This window comes from Macaca nemestrina, chromosome 1 (genome assembly GCF_043159975.1).
Source record: "Macaca nemestrina isolate mMacNem1 chromosome 1, mMacNem.hap1, whole genome shotgun sequence".
Classification (NCBI taxonomy): domain Eukaryota; kingdom Metazoa; phylum Chordata; class Mammalia; order Primates; family Cercopithecidae; genus Macaca; species Macaca nemestrina.
Genome location: NC_092125.1, coordinates 62,342,391 through 62,354,444, shown reverse-complemented (window position 1 = coordinate 62,354,444; position 12,054 = coordinate 62,342,391). Strand labels below are relative to the sequence as shown.

The 12,054-nt window shown below is 50.3% G+C and overlaps 1 protein-coding gene across 1 annotated transcript; it reads left to right on the top strand.

The window, feature by feature from the left end:
• The first annotated feature begins 349 nt into the window (after nt 1-349).
• LOC105484788 (KiSS-1 metastasis suppressor) lies at nt 350-7,106 on the top strand. Its single transcript, XM_011746735.3, is given in 4 exon segments — nt 350-589; nt 4,606-4,746; nt 6,711-6,985; nt 6,988-7,106. Coding segments are annotated over 3 exon segments (417 nt in total). The 5' UTR covers nt 350-589; nt 4,606-4,643; the 3' UTR covers nt 7,027-7,106.
• Nucleotides 7,107-12,054: the final 4,948 nt, after the last annotated feature.

The window sequence follows — 12,054 nt, the reverse complement described above, 5'->3', positions numbered from 1 at the left end:
TCACAGGGCCCAGTCTAGGAGCCGCCTGGAGACCCACGCTGACCCGGCTTTGAGGAGTCCCTGGGTCAGCCTGTGCCCTTCTCCTCCCCTCTTCCTGTCCTTTTCTACGTCTAATTCAGACTAGGTGTGACGGTGGCTCTTGTCAGAGAGGAAACAAGACATTTCACACTGACACCTCTCCCTGCCCTCCTCAAATAGCCCATTTCCATGTTGTTTGGGGGCAGGATGGGTCCTCTGGGTGGGAAGAGGGTGTGGAGGATGGAAAGAGCCTGTGAGAAGGAGAAAGTCCCGCCTCGGAGGGCTCGGGGGTGGGGTGGGAGGAGAGGCTGCCTCCAGTCACAGAGCCCGGAGGCAGAGGCCTGCCAAGGTGCTGTGCTCTCCAGGAGGGTCTGAGGAGGAGGGAGGGGCAGCAGAGTGGGCCTGTACTTAGAGACGTCACCCTGGGCTTTATAAAAGGAATGTGATCAGGGAGCTGGGGAGAGTGAGCCTGGGAGCCCAGCTACCCACCCTCTGGACGTTCACCCAGCCAGGTGGTCTCATCACCTCAGAGGCTCCGCCAGACTCCCGCCCAGGCCAGGACTGAGGTAAGGTAGGCACACTGCGGCGTCCACCCTCGGGAAGGGGGTCTGCCCTGACCTGGGGATGCTCCAGAGGGGAGCAGGGAATCCGTTCTAAGACGGACAGATGCTTCCGGGCAGGCAAAGGCAGGGGAGGGAGACACTGATCTTTCCTGTTTACCGGCCTGGCCAGATTATCCTGGGATGCCTGGGTGAATACAATGAGTTGCACTTTATTTGTGAAGCTAGCACTCTGGGGATCCCGAGGGCTCTCTCTTGCTGTGGCTGGAATTAGAGACCACAGACACTCGGATGGACCTGGGGAACCCCTCAGGTCTCCCGAGAGCAATGGGGCTCCTCTGAGCAGCTCCCCTAAATTACGGATGGCAAACACAAGCCTCACCAAGGGCACCTACCTACCTACCCACTAAGAACTAGGGGCCACCTCATTCCAAAAGCTTTCCAACCATGCCTGGAATTTCTCTGTTACTCACTGGATACAAGCCCCCCAGGGTGGAGGGAATCACGAAAATTGTCTACAGCAGGTTGGCCACTCATGGCCCCTTTCCAGATAATTCATTTCTACCACATATATCAAGTGCCCTGATGGGCTGGGCAGTGAACAAAGAGTTGAGGGAATCTGTGTGTATGTGTGTGTGTGTGTGTGTGTGTATGGGTGTATGTGTATATCTGTGTGATGTGTGTGTGCGCATGTGTGGTGTGTGTGGTGTATGTGTGTGTATGATGTGTGTGTATGGGTATATGTGTGTATATGTGTGTGATGTGTGTGTGCATGTGTGGTGTGTGGTGTGTGTGTGTGTATGATGTGTGTGTATGGGTGTATATCTGTGTATTGTGTATGTGCATGTGCAGTATGTGTGGGGTGTGTGTGTATGATGTGTATGTATGGATGTATGTGTGTATATACGTGTGTGTATGATGTGTGTATGGGTGTATGTGTGTATATTGTGTGATGTGCGTGCATGTGTGTAGTGTGTATAATGTGTGTGTATGGATGTATGTGTGTATGTGTGTATGTGTGTGTGTGATGTGTGTGTATAGGTGTATGTGTATATGTGTGTGGTGTGTGTGCATGTGTGGTGTGTGTGGTGTGTGTGTGTTTGGGTATAGGTGTGTATATGTGTGTGGTGTGTGTGGTGTATGTGTGTCTATGATGTGTGTATATGGGTGTATGCATGTAAATGTGTGTGATGTGTGTGCACGTGTGTGGTGTGTGTGGTGTGTGTGTATGATGTGTGTGTATGGGTATATGTGTGTATATGTGTGTGGTGTATGTGTGCATGTGTGGTGTGCATGGTGTATGTGTGTGTATGATGTGTGTGTATGGGTGTATGCATGTATATGTATGTGGTGTGTGTGTATGATGTGAGTATGGGTGTATGTGTGTATATGTGTGTGGTGTGTGTGTGTAGTGTGTGTATGTGTGTATATGGGTGTATGCATGTATATGTATGTGGTGTGTGTACAAGTGTGGTGTGTGTGGTGTGTGTGTATGATGTGAGTATGGGTGTATGCGTGTATATGTGTGTGGCGTGTGTGTGTGTAGTGTGTGTATGATGTGTGTATATGGGTGTATGCATGTATATGTATGTGGTGTGTGTGCATGTGTGGTGTGTGTGGTGTGTGTGTATGATGTGAGTATGGGTGTATGCGTGTATATGTGTGTGGGGTGTGTGTGTATGATTTGTGTGTATGGGTATATGCATGTATGTGTGTGTGGTGTGTGTGGTGTGTGGTGTGTGTGGTGTGTGGTGTGTGTGCTGTATGTGTGGTGTGTGTGTGTGTGTGTGTGTGTATGTGTGCCAGGGTCAGGCAGAGTTCTCCCATGGCACACATGGTAAGTGCATCCACGATGGGAAGGAGGCACTCCGGGGGGGAAAGGGGAGCAGGAAGAAAGAGCACCACCCTCCAACCACACAAGCCCACTGCCCTCCTTCCTCGCCCACCACCCTGCTTCTGCACAGAGAACCAGAATGCTCCATCTGAAATGTACATCTACACACATTCCTGTCTGGCTCAGATCCCTCCAGGATGAAGCCCCCGCAGGGCCCCTTCCCCAACCTTGTCACTTGCTTTCTCTCCATGCAAAGCTCCACCCTCTTGTCTAGCTAGAGGGCCTGAAGTTCCCTTTCCACCCAGCCCCTGCCCCTGCTCCAGCACCTTAGCACCGTGCCTGGAACACTTTCTATAAACCTTTCAGCGATTCATGCTCAGAAACAGCTCAGGTGCCGCCCCCTGCCAAAAATCTGCCTGGACCCCCTAGGTCAGGTTCCCCTGGACTCCCATATCCCCTTGTGGATTCACATGCATCCAGTGTGTCATTTACAGTGTTATTTTGAAACGGTCTGCTGATGAGTCAATTTCTCATACTAGACTTGAGATCCTGGGGGCAGCTACTCCGTCTTAGCACACCTGTGCACCCCTAGCACCTAGCACAGCACCAGCACCTAGTCAGTGCTCAAGGAGTGATTTTCAAATCAACCCAGACCCTGTGCATCCACGGTCTGAAATGCTTTTACACTATTCTCTCCAATTAATTAATCCTACCTCTACTCCATGCCCCAGCTCTGGGCCTTAAGGCAAATGCAGAAAGCTGTGGTCTGGGTTTCAACTTGTCACAGAATCAAAATCTGCAAGGATAAGTAAACTTCTGAGCAGGCAGCTGGTGGCCAATCTGATCCAGGGTTCTTATTTTATAGATGGACCAATGAGGTCTGGAGATGGGGGTGACTTGCTCACATTTCACAGGGAATGAAAGCAGAGCTGGGGCAAGATTCAAGTACTCCTGATTCCATTTCAGGGTTCTTACTCTTTACTCCATGCCTGAGTCCTGCATGGTGAGGAATGGGAGGTGGAGGTGGGGGTGCAAGAGCAGAGAGATGCATGGGCCTGAGCCACCATTAGAAGCTGATGGGCACAAATGGTTCTCATCCCCCAGTCCCCCTTCCCCTGGGAGAGTGGCTCCAGGCTGTGAGTGGGGCCAGGACAATCTTTTTGCTCAGCTGGCAGTGCTCCTGCCTCCCCAGCCTTTTGTCTTTAATCATGTTTGTTGGACAATCTCAAAGTGTCTGGTGACTTTTTCAAAAAGAAATTAGACTTGGGAGCTGGAAGAGGTGGGGCAGGACGTGTGGGGGGTCAGTGGGGCAGAGCAAGGCAGGGTGATGGGAAATGGTGTGAGGATCAGGGCACATGGCTCCCATCTCAGCAGCCAAAACGAGCAGGCCAATTCAATTCATAGCCTCTCGGAGTTCACGAAGAATAGACTTTGGAGATAATTGACCTGATAAATCAAGGAAAGGTTTTTCTTTTCCCTGAATGATAGGGCAATAAGACAATTTAATGACCCTCTTCAAAGCTGTGAAGGGCTATGAGAGAGAGCAAGATGATTGCCTCTTTCTTTCTTTTTCTTTAGAAAAGAAAAAGAATTAAGTTTCTCTTACAGCAGGAGAGAACGAGGTCAGATTCAGGCATATGGATGGGGAGAGTGGAACACAGAAAGTTGTGGATTTGTGCAGAACCCACCATGGAAGGAAGAAGTGCCTGCTGCCAGGCTCCAGAGAGAATGTTGGAACCTCAAAGTCCCCCACTCAGTGCCCTGAAGTCCTTGCCCTACTTTACCCCTCCCCAGTCACTCCTATACACAGCATCTCACCCCACCTTTCTCCAACGTTCCTCTCAAGCAACCCTGAGATTCAGAATCCTGGCCATTCTCTGACCTGAGCAGTCCTGCCCCTTCCACCAAACTGGGTCTTTCCTTTTTTCCTTACTTTACTGGCCTCATCTCCTCCAGGAAGCCCTCCCTGATGACCCTCACCTAGCATGAATTCAGCTTTAACTCCACTGTGCAAAGAGTCTCAATCCCATTTCACTGATATATTTGTTTAGACTCATCCCTCTCCCGGGAGCCTCCCAAGGCAAGAACTTTCCCCTCTCTTGGAGGACTGTCCCTTTTGCACTGGGCTCTACCCTCAGCACCCAGCCCAGATCCCATGCCTGACCTAGTCTTTGTTCCCTCTCTCTGTCTCAGCCTCAAGACATTTCTAGGACCTGCCTCTTCTCACCAAGATGAACTCACTGGTTTCTTGGCAGCTACTGCTTTTCCTCTGTGCCACCCACTTTGGGGAGCCATTAGAAAAGGTGGCCTCTGTGGAGAATTCTAGACCCACAGGTATGTATCCTCTGGGGAAAGAAGTGGGAGGGAGCAAGTGGGTTGTTGCAAAATGAGCTTTCCCGTATTTTCCAGCTAGTCGACTGGTGTGAGTTTAACATTGCATTTGGTGGAAATCTAAGCCTGGCACATGTGCAACTCATTGAGGGCTCCCGTTAACCCTGCAAGTGAGGGATGACTTGCCTCTGTGATGGCCTCAGTCCGCCCACCTAGGTTCCAGGGCTTGTTAACCCCTGAGCTCCTTCATGGTTTCCTCACACTGTGTTCTCTGCTCTACGTCAGCAACCTCTCTGTGCCGACGTTAAGAAGGAACTTCATATGCAACCTTCCTTTATCAGTGACCTCAGATTCTTTGTGAAGAATTTGAAAAAAAAACAAAAACTAAGCGAAAGGACAGATATTTGATACCTATTAACTTTTGGGGACAATGAACTGTTTCCAGTTCATTGGGGAATGATGAGCTAGAAAATTTGAGACCCACAGAGGTAGACTTCCCCAGAGTCACTCAAACACCGTGGAAACCCAGCAGGTGTCAGAGCTCCCCAGGAGTGTGTCTGGTGAGTGGCACAAGCTAGAATAATACTAGTCCCCAAGTCAGGAGCTGTGGCTTGGCACACTTCCTGGTGTCAGCTTTCTGTGCAAACGAGAACCCATGACTTAGCTTCTCTGGACCTCAGTTCCTCCAGCTATAAAACTTGGCGCATGCCCTCTATACATTTGATGTCATCGTATATGCCCATAAGACCTCCCAGAGCACAGAAGACACGGCCCTGGGTGTTGTTTGCCAAGTGTGTCTGCTGTCTTGGGATCAGGCATTTTTCTGGTTGAAGGAGGCTGCCCCAGACAATAACCCCACACTGCCCAGGGACATAGAGTTGTTGGCTCTTTTTGGCAAAAGGCTTTAGGTGAGGTCACCAACAGCAGCCTGAACAGTGATTTACTGCTGGTCTAGTGTGTGCAACTGGGGAGGAAGCCATCCTCCTCCTATCTCAGCCAGGCCCCGAGCAAGGGCGGAGGGACCTCACAGGCGACAGCCATTAACTCTGGACCAGGTCCACACTCCTCTTTTCCAGAGTGTGCCAGGGCATGGAGGAGCGGGACTCAAAGCCAACTCCCGCCCTAGCACATCCATTCACACCCATTCACACACCAGACCTCGTTTCCACTAATCTCTTGCTGCAGTGGGCTGGGGTTATTGTCTACTCAGAGCTAGTTGCCCTATTTTACAGCCAAAAAGTACAGTGAACTTAATGAGTCTTGCATGTGAAGTGCCTTCCAAATTAGCCTTGTTAATCCTCAGAATGAAGGAGAGAAGTTATATCCAGGATGGAGGAAGAGAGCCAGTTAAGGTGACCTAGATAATTTTTGTCTCTCATTGAGTCCTTGTGTAGCTTATTGTGGAGGTGGGGGGGGTCACAATTCTTATCAAAGACCATTGTTGGAACACAGGTGTGTGGGACCACAATGACTTAGTTCCACTTTCTTGATTTCTGTTACTACACATTTTTAGGTTTTACGTATTTAACAAGCATTTATCGAGACCCTACTATGAGCAAGCCACTGTTTCAAGCACTATGAGAGATACAGAGATGAATTAACATGGCCCCACTGCCCAGGCTGCTCACAGCCAGGAAAGGGCCCAGAGCTGGATGTTCAGCAAATACTTTGGTTTTCTTTATTTCAATGCCCTACCCTGTTTGTTTCCTAAAAGGAAGTAACGTAATATGAAAGTTATTTAAGATAATTCTGGCAAACATTCTAAATCAAAGCTGTGTTGGAAGAGGGAGGCACCTAGGGCCTAATTATCCCAGCTAAGATGATCGTGCTGGTTCCGCGTGGCATTTAGCCTTCCAAAAGGTCAAAAGGTCAAGGAAGGAAAAGAAGGATAGGATGGGATGTGAGGAGGTGTTGCAAAGCCTTCTTTCCCGGACCCTGGCCTCATCTTTCTGTGCTCTCTGTCCTAGGCCAGCAGCTGGAATCCCTGGACCTCTCGGCCCCCTGGGAGCAAAGCCTGCCGTGCACCGAGAGGAAGCCGGCTGCTACTGCCAGGCTGAGCCGTCGGGGGGCTTCGCTGTCCTCGCCCGCTGAGAGCTCCGGGAGCCCCCAGCGGCGCGGCCTGTCCGCCCCCAGCAGCCGCCAGATCCCCGCACCCCAGGGCGCGGTGCTGGTGCAGCGGGAGAAGGACCTGCCGAACTACAACTGGAACTCCTTCGGCCTGCGCTTCGGCAAGCGGGAGGCGGTACCCCCGGGAGCCAAGGCAGAGGCGCTGGGCGGGGCTGAGGGCGCAGGTGCTGGGCAGTGAACTTCAGACCCCAGAGGAGTCAGAGCATGCGGGGCGGGGAGGACGCAGGGCGAAGGGAGGGGGCACTGGACCTTCCAACCCGAGGCAATAAAAGAAATGCATAACTCACCGATGTGTGATCTGTGGCTCATTTTTGCAAAAGCGCTCTGATGAGGCTGTTCCCCTTCTGTCCTCATTGGATGGTTAGCTGGTTTCAAGAGGCCTCTGGTATCATTAAGGTCAGTGCTTCTAATACTAGATGTAATGAAGGAACAGGCGGTTAGTTCTCCAATCCATTGCAGATTGGTACTTTAAAAAAAATTTAAATGGATCACTGACACCCTGAAAAATTTAAAAACAACAAAAGAAGACCAAATTGGATGCTGCTGGAATGTGTCAGCGATATCCAATTTCTATAAAAATTTCTGGAGATGTCCTCAGAATGCCTAGACTTACCTCCCTGAGGATGGGTAACATTTTGCAGAGGGGCATGGCTCACTGCCCACACTTTGAGTAGTACTGGGGGATAAGGGTGGCATGGAGGAGATGGACTGATTAAGTACCTTTCCCTTTCCCATGGAAGCTGGGCAGCTTGATTTGGAAGATGATGCCAATCACTGCCCTGTCCATTAAAACTTAAATATTACCGAAGCCCCACAGTCAGACCTCTGCTGGGGTCTTGGATGCGAGGGGCATCCACAGTGGACCAGCCACTCACTCTTCCCCCTCCCCTCCAGGGACCCAGGTTGGGTCTTTACACATATTGCTTTTCTTCACCCTCATAACTACCCAGGGTGATGGGCATGTATTAGCCCAATCTTTACAGGTAGAACCCTGAAGTCAAGAAGGATAAACCACTCACTCCAGGCACATCAGCAATGAGCTCCAAGCCTAATAGGTCTCCTGATGCCAGAGCCCGTTTTCCCCACTGACATGTCATGCCTCTCTGCCATGGCAGGGTTTCCATCTGAGTCAGCCAGGTGCCGATCAAGAAAGGGTAGCCTGCCTCATGGGGACTTACTTGGGGGTGCAATCGCTGGGGAGTAGAAATTGTGGTCGGAAGAAGTAGAGCTCGTCAGTGGGAAAACCCCAGGAAATCCACCCTCCTGCTGACAAGAAAACACAGCACTGCTTAACAGCCTCGGGGTACCCCTATCCTGCACAGTCTAGGATGAAAACGTTCTTTCCCAGAGAGATCATAGGACCCATCCCCATACAGTGAAGTGCCACCGTGTTCCACCCATTACGGAAACTGCGACTCCACAGGATGGAGGCAGAGTTGTGTTGCTATGGCAATGAGATAGGCTGTCATGGGAACATGACAACCTGCTCCCCCATCTCTATCCTTGAAACAGCTCTCCAGGATCTCTCAAATTATCGACACTGCTGTGAGCTAAATCATCACACATCATGACAGCATGATGTTGATATTTAGAAGGGCTTTTTATACCCAAACACTCCAGGGTGTGTCTCTGTACCTCTAGGAGAGGAATCATCAACTCAGCACCTATTCTATTAAGCATGTTGTTCACCTAACCCCTGGAAACAATCCTTTATCTGATGACGGGTAGGAAGAAGCTGATGGTTTCCCGGAAATCAGGCTGCTCTTAGCCAGCCTAATTTTTACAAAACTTCCTGTGACCCCATTTACCCTTCCTCACAAGCTTAAGCTCGGGCAGATGGGAGGGGTGCCTGTGCCACTTCAAATGCAGGCGAGTGAGATGTGTTCTCTGGCATGAGAAGCTGGCCTGTGTGTAAGAGGGCATGTATGAGGGGGTTCAATATGAGAAATTGCACGCATGTTCATATGCACATGCCTGTGTGACCTTGTGTATGGTGTGGGTTCCTCTAACCATCTTCCAGTCCTCATCAGCACTGCTGTAACCCAAGGATCCCCCAAGATCTCTCGTCTAGATGACCAGAGGCCCCGTTTCAGCAGACAGCTGGAAGGGAGTTGAATGCCCGTCCCATGCTTCTAGCAGCCTTAACTGCTACCTTTGAGACTCTGGGCTTTGCAGTTCTTGGCCTTGTGTCTTGGGAAAAGCTGGTGAGTCTCTGTGGAACAAAAGGGATTTCTGATTTCCCGTGGCTCCCATGAGCCTGCTCTCCAGATGGAAGGGAAGGAGAGGGGAAGATTGGAGGCTGTGAAGAACCCCAGGGATTCCCTTCCCTCCCTCCGGCCTTTCTGGGTGGGCTCAGAGAGTGGGGCACCAGAGCCCAAACACTTGGAGGTAGGGCTGCCTACAGGCACTCAAACCTACTTCTTCCTGGGGTCTCTGGACAGTGCCCAAAGGGGAGAAATCAGCAGGGCCCGGGCATCCCTTGTGAGTGGAAGTGGGAGGATCACTTCCCAGGCTCCACCCCTTTTGTAAGTCATTTACAATAGATGTGGGCTAGGAATTAGGGGGCAGGAGTGAGAGGGATGCAGGGAGATTTCTGCCTCTAGTATCGTTCTTATCACATTCACAAGCCATTTTTGAGTACCTGCAGCATGCCAAGCACAGGCCTACCTCATTTCATCCTCACAACCGCACGAGGTGGGAGTACTATCCCCATTGTATAGAAGAGAAAACTGAGGCTTGAAGAGGTTAAGTGCTGTGCTCAAGTAGTTGTAAAGTCATAGAGCCAAGAGTCAGACTCCCACATTCTCATTGCAAACACCATAAGCTTCCTACACAGTGCAGCCTTTCCTTCTTCTGTAGACCCCACCCCACTTAAGAAAGCACTGCCAGGTAGCAGACCCAACTCTTTTTCTGAATGATATGTCTTGGGAAGCGGTCTGGCAGGCAATGTCACTCTAGCCAACCCATCTGCAGCGCCCTCTCTACAACACTAGTGACAATACAGACAAGTCACCAGTTCCCCCGGCAGGTCTCCTCTTCTCAGACCTCATGCCAGGGGTCAGGCATCTACTTTTGCCCCTGCCTGCCTTCTCTCTCTGCCAGCAGCTTCCCCGGTCTAGAATTGGTCACAGGGAGGGGAGGGATGTCAGTTCCAAAGAGTGTGCCCTTCCTCACCTTCTGTGCCTTCTTCCATTTTTCCATCTTCCATTTGAAAAGACATCAGAACCCATCATGGTTTCTTGCTTGGTGCAGAGTGGGGAGCCTGGGGACAGGGCTTGCCTTTGGTTACTGGGGAAGCCGAGACACAGCAAACAGCTCCCCACTTTCATCACCTTCTCAGGTTTTGCTTTCTTATGATTCTTCTAATATCTACCCAATAATCTTTACAATTAACCCTGCAGCATATTATCTTCATAAAATGTTTTTGAGTACCACTTTGGACACATCTGTGTTTGCTCACTCCCTAAGCCCCTTAAAAGACAGCAAAGGAAGAAGAACGGTATAAACTCTCAAGGGCAAAGAGAAGGGAGAGGAAACCAGAGCAGATGAGAAATGTCAACAAGATTTTGAAGATGGAAATTGTACGGAGGGCTTGGCAGAGAGCAAAGGAAGCTACAACCTGAAGCCAGCAAAGGGGGTTACCGAGAGGACATGACTGATTTCTGCCCAAGGCCAAGCCTCAGCATGTGGAAGTGTTTGGTAGGGATGATACCTGGACTGAAAACAGGGAGACTGGTTAAAAATCTGCACATGGAGGAGTTAGATTTCCCGAGTCCCTTCCCGCAGCCAACACAACCAGGCTACTCCGCCAGGAAGAGGCCAGACGCTTCCTCTCTCAAGGACTGCAGTGGAGACGCTCCAGTCACGGGGAGAGCAAGCACAATCAGGATGAGGATAAACAGTGGCTGAAGGTTAGGCGCAGTGGCTCATGCCTGTAATCCCAACACTTTGGGAGGCTGAGGTGAGTGGATCGCTTGAGGTCAGGAGTTTGAGACCAGCCTGGCCAACATGGTGATACGCAGTCTCTACTAAAAATACAAAAATTAACTGGGTATGGTGGTGTGCTCCTGTAATCCCAGTTACTCAGGAAGCTGAGGCATAAGAATTGCTTGAACCTGGGAGGCGGAAGCTGCAGTGAACCAAGATTGTACCACTGCAGTCTAGGCTGGGTAACAGAGTAAGACTCTGTCTCAAAAAGAAAAAGAGAGAGTGGTTGAAAAGCCGGACTGTGTGACAGTCTCTCTGGGTAAGCCCCCTCCCTCGCTTTGTGCCGGGAATGCAGACAGCAAGGTATATATTCCCAAGGCGGGAGACCAAGACCCCAAAGAAAAGACCTTCAGATGCTGACATTGGAGGGTGCTCTAGAAAAAAGCCAGCTTGGAGCCTCCATCTAGAGTAGGGTGCACCTGCCCATGAGTTCTGCCTATGCACCCTGAGTTTCTAGGCCCCTCCAACTGCTTCCATCTTAACCATGAATGAAGTCAAGGAGTCACAGGAGTTTGAATAAAACTTTAAGTTGGAAGAGTAGACCAAACACACAATACAGAGGAAACAGACTTTCTGCAGAAAACAGATACAATTTTTTCTGTGTGGTTAAAAAAAAAAAAATCTTCCCATATTTCCAAGTGTGGTGCTTTACACCTGTAATCCCAGCAATTTGGGAGGCCAAAGAGGAAGGATACCTTGAAATTAGGAGTTCAAGACCAGTCTGAGCAACATAGAGAGACCCCTGTCTCTACAAAAAATAAAATAAATCAGTTAGGCGAGCACCCTATAATCCCAGCTACTCAGAAGGCTGAGGTGGGAGGATCACTTGAGCCTGGGAGGTCAAGGCTGTGGTGAGCCATGATCACACCACTGCACTGCATCCCAGGTGACAAAGAAGACCCTGTCTCGAAGGAAAAAAAAGGCCAGGTGTGGTGACTCACATCTGTAATCCCAGCACTTTGGAAGGCTGAGGCAGGGGGAATCTCTTGAGCTCAGGAGTTTGAGACCAGCCTAGGCAACATAAGGAGACCTCGTTTCTTAAACAAAATGGGCTGGTCATGGTGGCTCACGCCTAATCCCTGCACTTTGGGAGGCCGAGGCGGATGCATCTGAGGTTGGAGTTCAAGACCAGCCTGACCAATATGATGAAAGCGTGTCTCTACTAAAAAATACGAAAATTTGCCAGGCGTGTTGGGG